The 13,633-nt window shown below is 44.7% G+C and overlaps 1 protein-coding gene across 1 annotated transcript in view; it reads left to right on the top strand.

The window, feature by feature from the left end:
* The first annotated feature begins 2,572 nt into the window (after positions 1-2,572).
* Positions 2,573-13,633, top strand: part of TNC (tenascin C) — a 47,079-nt gene continuing 36,018 nt past the window's right edge. Inside the window, exons 1-9 of the mRNA XM_010078598.1 lie at positions 2,573-3,035; positions 3,985-5,298; positions 7,087-7,350; positions 8,200-8,315; positions 8,407-8,563; positions 9,162-9,431; positions 10,568-10,753; positions 11,496-11,585; positions 12,263-12,526. Of these exons, the coding sequence (XP_010076900.1) occupies positions 2,573-3,035; positions 3,985-5,298; positions 7,087-7,350; positions 8,200-8,315; positions 8,407-8,563; positions 9,162-9,431; positions 10,568-10,753; positions 11,496-11,585; positions 12,263-12,526 (3,124 nt within the window). The remainder of the gene's footprint in view (positions 3,036-3,984; positions 5,299-7,086; positions 7,351-8,199; positions 8,316-8,406; positions 8,564-9,161; positions 9,432-10,567; positions 10,754-11,495; positions 11,586-12,262; positions 12,527-13,633) is intronic.

Here is a 13,633-nt window from a genome sequence, read left to right as displayed (position 1 = left end):
TCAGATCAGACACTGACGAATGCTTCTTCGAGACCACCATGGTGCTTCTTCATAAACTTCAAAAGGGCGTCAGCCAAGATACATTAAGTCTTCCAGTATCATCTGTAGGCTGAACAGTTTGTCTGGCTCTAATGCAATGAGTATCCGGTGAAAGCAACGGTGTTCGTGTGGCTTTCATCGACAGTGAAGGTAATAGTGACAAGGGCTCTTGTCAGAAACAGGTTTTTCATTTTCCAACCATATTTTAAAAATCACAGTTTGTACCATCACAAAACGATACACAAATTTACATCAGTCAGCAGAGACACTGCAATCAACTCTCTTGGTTTGGCCAAGGCCCATATTCTTGTAGGCTGGGATTTACAAAAGCCATAAGGAAACTGATGCTTGACTTTGCCTAAAATTCAGTGAGAATTAGATGCAGAGCTGCTTCCAGTTTGTTCCATTTTCCATTGAAGATTCATCTTTCAAGCAGCTTGTCCCTTAAATAACTACCTGAGGATTAGGCACCAATTTTAGCCCTATGACTTTGTCTCAGGGCAAAAAGTGTATATAGCACATGGAGTTTCCTTGCATGGAAAACAATTTTCAAACCCCGAGTGTGAGTGCTTGAGAGTAAAATCCCACTTCAAATACTGTCCTGAACACGTTTCATGAACTGGCAACCCAATTTAGGGGTTGGCCTGAGTCACAAATGAGACTGGACCATGTCTGTCTCTGTTATTCTTTATGAGCTACCCTGTGATCTCTCCTGGTGCAGACACGGGTTGCAGACATGTTTGAACAACTGGTTTAAGTGTTAGAAATGGCTTAAAGCTGAACGCTTTTCTGTGACAAGGAAAAAGCCTTGACTGCTGCTTGTTGACTTCTGATTTATTCCCCAATAAAAAGGGGTGAAATTCACTCTTCGTGAGCTCAACAAAAAAAAATTAATTTCAGTTAAGTGTCTGATGTATTCCTGTCATTCTTTCACAAAAGCAGCTGAAATAGTACGGGGAAAAAAATGATCTCCACACTCTGGGGGAGGCAGAAGGGTGTAAGAAGCTAGTGTCCCATCTGACAAATGAATTATCATTAAAACCGTGGTGTTTAGAGAATAAATTGCTGATTGTTTCCTCTGTTACTGGCATTTCCCTAGCTTGCAACTAGTGAAAGCACAGTCACTGACCTAACCGTTTAACAAGACTTTTCTGGGAGTAGAAAGAAAAAGAAATTCCATGACATTTATTGGGTGCACTTGTTTAGTCGGTCCCTTAGCTGCTTTAGTTCTCACTCTACATTCTGAAGGGTTGATTCTCCATGGAAGCCAAGAGAAGTCTTTCAGCTCCCCTGGCTCATATCATTTCAAAGGAACAGGTACAGAATAAGGAGGAAAAGGAAATATTGAAGCTAATTGAAAAGAATGAGTTTCTGGAAGAGCTAGTACAGCCTAGATAGCTGCTCGTAACCATAAGCGAGCTTTTGTATTATAGCTGATGAAAGATCAGCCAGTGGGAAATGTTGCCTGGTGAAAAGATGTATGGGTTGCTAAACAGACTTTTTTACATCTGTATTGGTGTAAAGCTTTCTCTCTTTCTTGAAAAGCTTAGATGTTAAAGGATTTCTATTCCTTCTTTTCCTCTCCCTTTTGTGTGTGTGTACATCTGTATTTCTATCACTATTTCTCCCAGTGTGTCTCCCTTGTTGGAGTCTCCTCTTCTGTTGTATATCACTACTTCTATGCTAAAATATTGCTAGCTATGGTGCCAGCACTGACACCAGAACCTTCAGCCTATGGTGTTCTCCAGAGAGCTCCATATATCTTCACGCTGTAGACAAATCATCAGTATAGTGAAACTTGCCATTGGGCTACAAGCCCTGGAGTTCAGATTCCCATGCAACTGGAATAATTTAAAGCATATGGAAAAGGACTGCAAGGAGCTTAGTAGTGTTGATATGCCTTTTTGACAATGTCTCCAGTTTCTTACATGATCCATCCTTCAGTAGCCTTCCAGCAGTGGGCTAATGAGTGAAGGAAATACAGACTTTTAACATTAGTTTAATCAAAACAGAACATATATTTCTTTTACCTACCACTGTCTGAAAGTAGTGCTTTCAGTTGAGTTGAGACTCAGCAGGCTTCTTTGCCCCGGTCTTCTGCTTGAGGCAGTTAAACCTTCCCTACTCCACTGTACTTGCTCTAAATGGGAAATAACAGTAGCTTCCTTCAAGATTTGTGTCTTGTGACTTTTTGTTCACAAGCACATTGAGATCCTGGAAAACAAGGCAATGCACTGTTATTATAGAGAAGAACAAGCTCAGCAGCTTGGGTGAAGTGAGATCGTACATCGAGTAGCACTCCAACCATGTTCTTTGGGACGCCAGCACATGTTCAGTGTCACAGGCCTTGTGTTGGGTGACGAAGCTGTGGTTTGTCTCTTACACTGTCCCTTCTTCTTTTAGGGAACAAGCGTGTCAGGAAAGGGAAGGATATCCACCTTGGTTTGAACTGGCTCTCCAATTTCTGCTCCAGACTACAAAGGCCAAGCATATATAAGACTCCATCAGCTTTGAACAGGAACTGAACACCACAATGGGACTCCCCACCCAGGTTTTGACCTGTGTGATCTTAGTTTTGCTGTACCAGCACGTGAATGGTGGACTCATCAAGCGAATTATCCGGCAGAAGCGAGAGACTGGGCTAAACGTGACCTTGCCAGAGGATAATCAGCCTGTGGTTTTTAACCATGTCTACAACATCAAGTTGCCTGTTGGCTCCCTTTGCTCTGTGGACCTGGATTCAGCAAGCGGTGATGCAGACCTGAAGGCGGAAATTGAGCCCGTGAAGAATTACGAGGAGCACACGGTGAACGAGGAGAACCAGATTGTCTTCACGCACCGTATTAACATTCCCCGCCGGGCTTGTGGCTGCGCAGCTGCCCCAGACATTAAGGATCTGCTGAGCAGACTAGAGGAGCTGGAGGGGCTGGTATCCTCCCTACGGGAGCAGTGTGCCAGCGGGGCTGGATGCTGTCCTAATTCCCAGGCAGCAGAAGGTAAGGCAGACTGGGGAGCTGCTCTTGGGGAAAATCTTGTGCTGGCTGTAGATATTGTGTAAAGTTGATACTCAAATCAGTTTAAAGAATGAGCAAAAGTCAGCCTGTTAAATTGGAAACATAATCAGAACTGGGAAGGTATTTGGCCAGCTTGCAAGATACACTCATTCACAATTTTGCACTTTTATGAATCAGTGGGTCAGAAGTCTGCCTGGGTTGCTTTGTAGCTGTGGCATTGAGCATGTACGGCACTTGGGCATGGTGACAATCTGTCGGAGTTAAGATTAAACCTAATGCAGTCCAAACTCTTGGCTCCACGTTTTGTCCCCTTGAGTAAGCTGCCAATGTAACTGGTTTCGTTTCCAAGTTTTCTCTAATAGAGACCAATAAAAATACAGCGGGACATAAGGCAATAGACAAGCACAAATGGTTAGAGAAGAGGGAAAAAAGGTACCGTTCTGACTGTTTTTTAAACTGAGGTAGGAGGTTGGTCATATAAGAGGGAAAACACAGGTCTTCTCATAGTAATCTGTCCCTCTGAGCACAGACACCATCTCACAGTTGGTGATACAGCATGCTGCCTGGCCTCTTACATTCTGGGGTGAATTGGTGAATAATGCTTCATGGTGCGTGCCCTAATGAAGCAGTCAGGAAAGCTGCTCAGTTGGTGGAAGAGGGATTGTTTTAAGGGCAGAGGAATCCAGCATGTTCATTTACCAAGTCGTTGGCAGGGGCTCTTCCCTGGTATTAGAGCAAGTTAAAGAATTCCTGGTAAACTAAATCTCACTAGAGAAAGGAGAAATTATCATTGAAAAGCTTTGGTGATTCTGGAAATTATGTCCTGCGGGGACCTGGGAAAATCAGACCCCTTTTGAGTTGTGTGTGCCACACTGGCTTAACACATCCCAGAGCCCAGGGGAGTAACGGGTTTTCTGGATTGTTGGTACAGGTCGCCTGGACACAACACCCTACTGCAGCGGACGTGGCAACTACAGCATCGAGATCTGCGGCTGCATTTGCGAACCTGGCTGGAAAGGCCCCAACTGCTCTGAACCAGCCTGCCCACACAACTGCTTCAACCGGGGTCTCTGCGTCCAGGGCAAATGCATCTGCAACGACGGCTTCACTGGCGAGGACTGCAGCCAGGCCGCCTGCCCGTCCGACTGCAACGACCAAGGCAAGTGCGTGGATGGGGTTTGCGTGTGCTTTGAGGGGTACACGGGCACGGACTGCAGCGAAGAGCTCTGCTCCCCGGGGTGTAGCGTGCATGGGAGGTGCGTGGGTGGACAGTGCGTGTGCCACGAGGGCTTCACCGGCGAGGACTGCAGCGAGCCCCTCTGCCCCAACAACTGCCACAACCGTGGGCGCTGCGTGGACAACGAGTGCGTCTGCGACGAGGGCTACACCGGAGAGGACTGCGGCGAGCTCATCTGCCCCAATGACTGCTTCGACCGTGGGCGCTGCGTTAACGGGACCTGTTTTTGCGAGGAGGGCTTCACCGGGGAGGACTGCGGGGAGCTGACCTGCCCTAACAACTGCAACGGCAACGGGCGCTGCGAGAACGGGCTGTGTGTCTGCTACGAGGGTTTCGTGGGGGATGACTGCAGCGAGAAGAGGTGCCCCAAGGACTGCCACAACCGCGGGCGCTGCGTGGGTGGGCGCTGCATCTGCCACGAGGGGTACCTGGGCGAGGACTGCGGGGAGCTGCGGTGCCCCAACGACTGCAACAACCGCGGACGCTGCGTCAACGGGCAGTGCGTGTGCCAGGAAGGATTCATCGGAGAGGACTGCGGGGAGCTGCGGTGTCCCAATGACTGTCACAACCGCGGGCGCTGTGTCAACGGGCAGTGTGTGTGTGACGAGGGATTCATCGGGGACGACTGCGGGGAGCTGCGGTGCCCCAACGATTGCAACAACCATGGGCGCTGTGTCAACGGGCAGTGCGTGTGTGACGAGGGATTCATTGGGGATGACTGTGGGGAGCTGAGGTGCCCCAACGATTGCAACAACCGTGGGCGGTGCGTGAAGGGACGCTGTGAGTGCGACAATGGCTTCATGGGGGAGGACTGTGGCGAGCTGTCCTGCCCCAATGACTGCCACCAGCGCGGGCGCTGTGTCAACGGGCGCTGTGTGTGCCACGAGGGCTTCACAGGGGAGGACTGCCGTGAACGATCCTGCCCCAACGACTGCAACAACGCGGGCCGCTGCGTCGACGGACGGTGTGTCTGTGAGGATGGTTACATGGGGGTTGACTGCTCTGATGGTAGGTTGCAATGTCCCTTTTGAACCCCTTCCCCTGGGTAATTCCCTGTGTCCATCCAGCAGCCTTGGAGGCTCTGTGAACCTTTTCCATATAGCTTGGCCTTGTTGCCACTCTTCTTTATCATTGTCCAAACAGCTGAATCAGAGAAGTAAAAACACCAGGAGCAAGCTCTTGGCCTTCCTTACTTTTTAGGGCTCTATAGCGTAGCGGTTGCTGGTGACTTTTGGTGGTCAGCAGCCAACAGGCTGGTAACGGTGATGCAGTCCATGTATTATCTCCAAGTTTGCTCCCACCACAGTGTCACCAGACCTGTAGCTAACACTGGCTGGGATTTGTCATCATGACCTTTCAGTTTCTCATAGCACCTCTTGATGCTAAAAAAAAAAATGCACCTGGAAGAAACTGTTCTAGCTATGGAGAACAGGGAGATGTATCCATAGTCTTCTTACTAGGTATTTTTTCAAAAGAATATGTACTGAATTTTGACTAAAGAATAAGGCTTTGCAGGGATGAAATAATGTAGATAATGAATGTCAGTGAATAAAGAGTCTGGGTATCAAATGTTTCTTACAGGCAGGTGCTGGTTCCCAGTCTTGTGCTGGGTGGGTAAGAAAGGGTTTGCATTCACAATGCCGTCACTGTTGTAGGAGCTGAAAATGAAACACACAGCACGGACCGTATGCTCTGAGACACCCCAAGGGCTCAGCGACTTCTCTTTGGAGGGTGTATCTCTGAGCCGGAGCCCTGGAGGAGGCAGAGGATGTACTGGAGGCAAGGCACACACAGAAAATAACATTGTCCTATCTGAGTGATCTGTATGAGACAACTGTTACGATGGAATTGCCAGATGTTGCAAAGATTGCAGTGAAAGCTTTCAGGGTTATTACAGGGACCTTGGCTATGTCTCAATTGTCCGAATAGATTTTTTTCTAACTAAAGTAAAACTTGATTTTATATATGTTATCTATGTACACATATATGTGTGTGTGTGTACGTTACATCTGACAAAGCTTAGAGTAAAATATGGAATCAGCTGGAGTGAAAACTTAGCTATAAAGCCACGTGCTTAGTTTCTCAGTACCACTGACTCTATGCAAATCCACAGAAAATTTTGGCAGCTAGATAATGACAGGCATTACACTGTAGAGGAGGTAGTTTTCTTTAGAAGATCCCAGGGGAGAAATTTTGGAACTGAGATCTTTGTAGAGTAATCAAAGTGTACTTTGGGGTTGGGAACATTATAAAAGACAATGAATACCCTTGAAAATAAATTCCCATTTTTTCTCTCTTCCTTCTGGAAGACTCTCAAGCCACATTTTGTGCTCTTGCACATGCAAATGTGGAGTAACCTACTGACAGTATTTACAAAAATAATCATGTTTTATTTTACTTTGGAAAAGCTGTGCAATTCTGTGTATCCAAACCCCAGGACTTCCAGCTATAAAACAATTTGTTGCTGGCAGTTGAATTAAACGTCTGAATCCCCAGGGACCCAGCTATAGTAGTCTTGTGCAGTAGCCATGAGAGGAGGAGGGAGAACACAGCCATAGGTTGTGTGCAAGCGTGAGAACAGAAGTTGGCCCGTGACTTTTGGAAATGTCTGTAGTCTTCATCAACTGAACATGCCTTTCTTCAATCATCTAATTTGTGCAACATGGCTTCTCCATTCCCTGTTTGTTAGATGGTTCTTACAAACTGCTCCTGGGAAAATGTGCAAATGGGTAAGTCATTATTTTCTGAGCCTTGAAAACTTCTTATAAGTTTGTTTTGGTTTTTTCCCCTTCCTAGTGTCTCCTCCAACTGAGCTGACCGTGACAGACATAACAGATAAAACCGTAAATCTGGAATGGAAGCATGAGAATCTCGTCAATGAGTACCTCATCACCTATGTCCCTACTGGCAGTGGTGGCTTAGATATGCAGTTCACTGTGCCAGGAAACCAGACAGCTGCCACCATTCACGAGCTGGAGCCAGGTGTAGAATACTTCATCCGTGTCTTTGCAATCCTTAAAAACAAGAAGAGTATTCCCGTCAGTGCCAGGGTAGCAACATGTGAGTTTAATATTCCCTGTATTCATTCTTTTGTCTGTTCCTTAATATGTATTTATTTCCATCCCTTTTCCAGGGTATTATTTCTTTTGTATTTTCTGTTTTCAATTCATCTCCTGTTCTGGATGAAGACAGCCTTCTGCGCTTTCACTTTCTATTCTTTTCCAATACTAATGACTGTATTAAAAGTACAGTTCACTAGCTCTCCTGCTCTCTGCACCACCTCCCGATGAATATCATGGGGTCTTTGTAAATTAAGACCTTTGGCTTCTTGACAATAAGGCACATTTTTAAAATCTGGTAATGTTTCTTGAAAGAAATACAAAAATGTAGCAGTGTGTAGAAGAGCAATATGAAATCACTTGGATTCCAACTTTTTTGACTAAAATGGAGGTTCTATTTGATTTGCATCTTCAGTGTGTTTTACCACAACTTCCTTTCTGTCTTCATGTCTGTTCATTTGTTGTTCATCTTCCTTCTGCACCATGCACACCACAGTCATATCTGAACATCCCAGCCTCAAAAGATGCTCTTTGACTTGTCACTGTCCTCATTTTAGAGACCTGGGGCAGGATTCATCTCCCCCAACTTCAAATATCCACACTAGGGTTCTTTCAAGAGTACAAAAATAGAGATTTCTAGGGCAAAATTCATTTTACTGTAAAGTGACATCCCAAATAGGACAGAGGAATGTTTCTCCAAAGACAGACTAACTGGCTATGAAGAGGGTGTAAACATCTCAGATGCAGATACACGGCAGATATTTATAGTGGTGGAAAGATGTCCCACCCTCTGTGCCCTATTAATGGGAACTGGGTGCTCGTGCAATGATATACTTTTTTTCTGTCACAGATCTGCCTGCTCCAGAAGGTCTCAAATTCAAATCTGTTAGAGAAACGTCCGTCCAGGTGGAGTGGGATCCTCTGAACTTTTCATTTGATGGCTGGGAGCTGGTCTTCCGTAATCTGGTAAGGAAAGAGAGTTTCTTGTATGGAGGCTTTATGTAAGTGGCAGATCCTGGATTTTTTGTATTTATACTGTTTGTTCCATGTGTTACAGAAAAAGGATGATAATGGAGATATAACCAGCAGCTTGAAAAGGCCAGAGACATCTTACATGCAGCCAGGTTTGGCACCAGGGCAACAGTATAACGTATCCCTTCATATAGTGAAAAACAACACCAGAGGACCAGGACTATCCAAAGTGATAACCACAAGTAAGTACAACCTGTGTTTGGTGTAACGCCACCAACAAACCAGCTGCTGTTTGGCATAGCCTGGGAAGTTTTTAAAGCTCTGTACTGTGAATTGATGGGGGGAAAAAAGAAAGCAGCAGAGCTGCTAATTAAAAATACATGAGGAGAATGAATTCCTTTCCAAATTACCTGTTTGAAAAGGAAAGGAAATTTATGTTTAGCTAGAAGGTAGCAAGCAGCATGCGCTTTTATTCTTTTTCAAAGTGTCAACAGGAATTAGAATTTCTTTCATCCTGGTGACATTTGCATGAAGAAATCATTAATGGAGAGTTTCTATTGTGCAGTTGGAGAACTTCTTAGGGTTCCTGCTTGTCTGTCCTTTGGCAGCTTCTGATGTTAATTAATTTTGATGAATTTGCTTCTGACGAATTGACTCCATTTGTCCCTTTCTTCTACAACTACAGAAAGTAAAGGAAGAGAGTAATTGAAGGCAAGCTTCTGTTCATAGAAGTCACTCATTTTAATTTGGTTCTGAATCAGCAATTAAAAGCACAAGAATGTGTATGATTTTTCTGTCAAAATTTCTTTTAAAACCCACCATTTCCTCTTTTTGTAACAGAGCTTGATGCCCCTAGCCAGATCGAGGCAAAAGATGTCACAGACACCACAGCTCTTATCACGTGGTCCAAACCCTTGGCTGAAATTGAAGGCATAGAGCTCACTTATGGCCCCAAGGACGTTCCAGGGGACAGGACAACCATCGACCTCTCTGAAGATGAAAACCAATATTCTATTGGAAACCTGAGGCCACACACAGAGTATGAAGTGACACTAATCTCTCGTCGAGGGGACATGGAAAGTGACCCTATGAAAGAAGTCTTTGTCACAGGTAAGAGGCTTGGATACCCATCCAGACTTCTGGGAAGGTAATACAACAGACATCAGTCTTCCCGTGCTGTTTGTGTCATGGTGCTTGAGCTGATAGTGACTGCATCAGCACAGAATCAGCGCTGTTATAGAGGGACATGACAGTGGAGATTGTTTTCCTGTGCCTTATATACCTTACTTGCTCAACAAAATATTTAGACTCCCTAAGTATCTAAATGTATTTTGAAAATGAAAATTATGTTATTAAGTCACTTCGTAGCTTCTGCTTATCATACCCTAAATCTCTGCTTCAGGAAAGAAATTTCTCTGGTTTACTTGTCTGTCTGCTGAGCTAAATATCTTCCACGGTTCCTGTTCCAGCAAGACCTTATTTCTGTTTGTCTAAATGCATAATAGATTAGCAGAGAACTTTGCTTTTTTTCCTTCTTCAGTTCTACGAATGTTTTCTGTCATTCTTTTATAAATTTACTTTGCTCCTTAGCGATCCTGGGAATGCTTTATGAAAGTGTGGGTCCTTTAGCATGTTGTCAAGGTTTGATGCATTAAGGGAGCTGAATACATGGTATGTAGGGAACTACCTCCCTTTTCACCCATAAATGTAGTTTTTCATTCAGGGGAGGCTTGGGGTCTACTATAGCTGTGAACAATGAAAACCTGTTGAATTTCTACATAATATTCAACTTTTGTTTTGAGACTTAGTGTTCCTTTCAGCCAAGAATGCAAGATATTTACTGAACAGAAACTCTAGAGATGATAAATTCTGGGTTTTTTATCAGCCTTTTTTCTTTTGAAAGCTGAGGTGTTTGTAAAGGAAAAACAGTATTTTCATCCAAATATGTTTTTCCACAAGCCTGTTTTGTAATAAGAAAAATTACTAAAATTGAAAACTTTTGTTTCAGGAGGTAAAAGTTGAATTTTTTTCCACTGATTTTTTCCTACAGCTAGTGAACTCTTCACTTTGTGCTAAAAGAAATCTGCTTGATATAGTTAAGAACATAGTGGTATCGTGTGAGAGGAAACTTAACTTCAGCTTTACGGGTCGTTTCACCTTCTAAAAAGCACCGTCATGAGTGACTGCTGTCACAAGAGAATTATTCCTATTTATTTATCTAATTTTTTTTGTTTGATTGACTGCAGACTTGGATGCTCCAAGAAACCTGAAGCGGGTGTCCCAGACAGACAATACCATCACTTTGGAGTGGAAGAACAGCCATGCAAATATTGACAACTACCGAATTAAGTTTGCTCCCATCTCTGGTGGGGACCATGCTGAGATCACGGTGCCAAAGGGCAACCAAGCAACAACCAGAGCGACACTCACAGGTAGGGGAATAGAGAGATTGTCATTACTGTCATCCTGCTGCCATCACCCTAGGGCACCCCAGTGTAGTGAAAAAACGTCCTTTTGGTCACTATACAGAAGAGGCACAAGCAGAGGTTACACATTTTGAGTACAAGCAATTAAATTAAATACATGTGATATATGTTTACACACTTGCAGATGGATAACTCTCCAACAGAAGGTGTGTGGCCATTTCACTTCCATGTGCAACTCTGAATCCCACTAGTCAGTTCCCTGCGTCCTAGGTAGCTGCATGCCTTGGTGGGGGTGGCTTCACATCCCTGAGTTCAAAAGGCTTGTGCGTGTGCTAGGGATGGCATTTACTAATGCCAGTCTGCAACGCTTCTGTGTACCTGCAAGTTGCCTTACCAGCCTGCAAGCCTTACTGGTACCTTCTCCATGTCCTATGTGTGTCTACCTGCTTTTGATTGGCAGAAGCAGTTATCCTGCAAGCTCTTGAAAGCAGAAACTATCTCTGATTATGCATTTGCACAGTGTCCAAAATGCAATCTCAGGCAGCCATAATTTTTATCCTTTGGTATGCACACGGAAAAAGATTTATCAGTGTCAAGTCAGCTGGAGGGTCAACTGAAACCTCGATTCTCTGTGTAGACAGGAAAGCATGTATCTTACCTTGCATACATCCAGGCTTCCTTATTTAAACAACTGCCCATAGACATATTCCATGGGCAGGAACTCATACTTCTATTCCTCCTCTCTTAGGTTTGAGGCCTGGAACTGAATATGGCATTGGAGTGACAGCAGTGAGACAGGACAGGGAAAGCGCTCCTGCTACCATTAATGCTGGCACTGGTGAGTAGCTTGATCCTCCTTTGTGCTCTGGAGGAAGCAGCGAGTCAGGCAGAGCCGCTCTGATGTTTCTTTCCAAGTAATGCTGTAAGAAATATTGATTCATTTCTTTATTTCATTTTGGTACCAATGGGACATTTTCCCAAATATCTTGACCTCTGAATGCGGCTTCCTTTTCCTGTACGAGGATCTCTTAATGCTCTGGGAGTTTCATCTCTAGGTGAGCTCCTTAATGGCAATTATGCTTACACTGATTACTCTGGCCATGCCCTAATTGTGAGGGTTTCTGGCAGGAATGGTGGTTATGGCCAAAAGGTTGATCTGACAAAGTGCACAGTCTCAGTGGTAGCAATAGTCCTGACTGCCCTTCAGATCCAGGATTTTTCTCACAATATCCCCCATTTCCCAGGTAAATTCTCTGAAGGCTTAAATTCTGCCTATCCTCCATGCAGAGCCTGCTGAAGTGAGTGTAAGTGGGGGAAACCTGTTCTAGTGTGGTTTGTCTGCAAAACAGAACTTCATCATCCTCAGCCTATATCAAGCAACGGGGCTTCAAAAGGTCAATAAGACACTGAGCTCCTACTAGACATCCAGTATAGATGCTGCTCTGACTACAAATGCCTGAAAAATTGTTGCAGGGCAATTCAGAGACACCTCAACTTTGCTTTTTTAACCTGTAGATCTTGATAACCCCAAGGACTTGGAAGTCAGTGACCCCACCGAAACCACCTTATCCCTTCGCTGGAGAAGACCAGTGGCCAAGTTTGATCGTTATCGCCTCACTTACGTTAGCCCCTCTGGAAGGAAGAATGAAGTGGAGATCCCTGTGGACAGCACCTCTTTCATCCTGCGAGGGTTGGACGCGGGAACAGAATACACCTTCAGTCTGGTGGCGGAGAAAGGCAGACACAAGAGCAAACCCACAACTGTCAAGGGTTCGACTGGTGAGTAAAGGCTTTTGACGAGTGCCGTGCACCAGGTCGTTGGGCGGTGACTTGTCCAAGTAGAACTTCACCTGATTTTATAAACCATGTCTGGGGAACTGCTTAAAAACATCACCTGCCTGCAGAGCAGACTTAGGTCTGTCTAGCACAATAGACCTAACTGAGGAATAGCTGTGTATTTCCCTATCTGCTGTGTTTAGCTCCATGTTCTCAATGATTTCTTGCTTATCCTTTGAGCAGACTCACAAAGAACGCAGCTATTTGTCCTGCAGGATGTGCAGACCTCCCCCTTTGTTTTAAATGAGGCTGTTTGTTTGTGCATTATGTCTTATAACTTGTTCTGTTTTCTGCAGCCAAAAACCAAGAGGAAGAGCAAACAGAATATATTTAACATTGCTTGTTCCTGCCTAATGAATTCTCTTCACAGCGTGCCTCCACCCACCATGCTTCAGCAGGGTCAGCAGGGCTCTCATGTTGCCCTTTTTCAGTTTTCTCATCCAAAAGCGAGAAAGGCTACGGCCACAAATCTGGTCACAGTCACATTTCCATTGGATACCATGACTGTTGCATTTCTCTACAAAGGAGGGATCCATTTCTACCATCTCCGCTTGCACAAACCACTCTACTTAACCAGTATCAGTGGACTACTTATTCAATAAGGTTTTATTTTTTGTGAAATATTTTGAGGCAAAGTTCATTGCATACAGAATTAGATCTCAGTACAGAACACAAGTCCTGTATCTCTAGGTGCCTTCAGGCTAAATCCTGGGAGGCAAAGCCTTAACTGCTGTAAGCAGCCAGTGAAATCAGAATCAGCTGGGCTACAGTTGTTGTCCTTAGCAGTTATGAAGGTGTTTGTCCTTTTCTCCCCAAAGACCATCTATGAGGTAAACACATGACAGAAGTTGTGGATTTTACAAATGGATAACGATACAGCTTAACTGATCACAACTGGTTTCATATTCCCTGGTAGTGTTCATGCCAGCAGAACCTCAGAGTGCTTTCCAGAGTCAAGCAATCCAGTACAGCAGAGAGTTACATGGGATGCTGGAAACTACAGAAACCCATCAGGACTGAATTACTCGTTTGATGCATAAGTGAGGCCTG

Source organism: Pterocles gutturalis, unplaced genomic scaffold, assembly GCF_000699245.1.
Source record: "Pterocles gutturalis isolate BGI_N339 unplaced genomic scaffold, ASM69924v1 scaffold8248, whole genome shotgun sequence".
Taxonomy (NCBI): domain Eukaryota; kingdom Metazoa; phylum Chordata; class Aves; order Pterocliformes; family Pteroclidae; genus Pterocles; species Pterocles gutturalis.
This window is presented reverse-complemented; position numbering and strand designations above follow the sequence as displayed.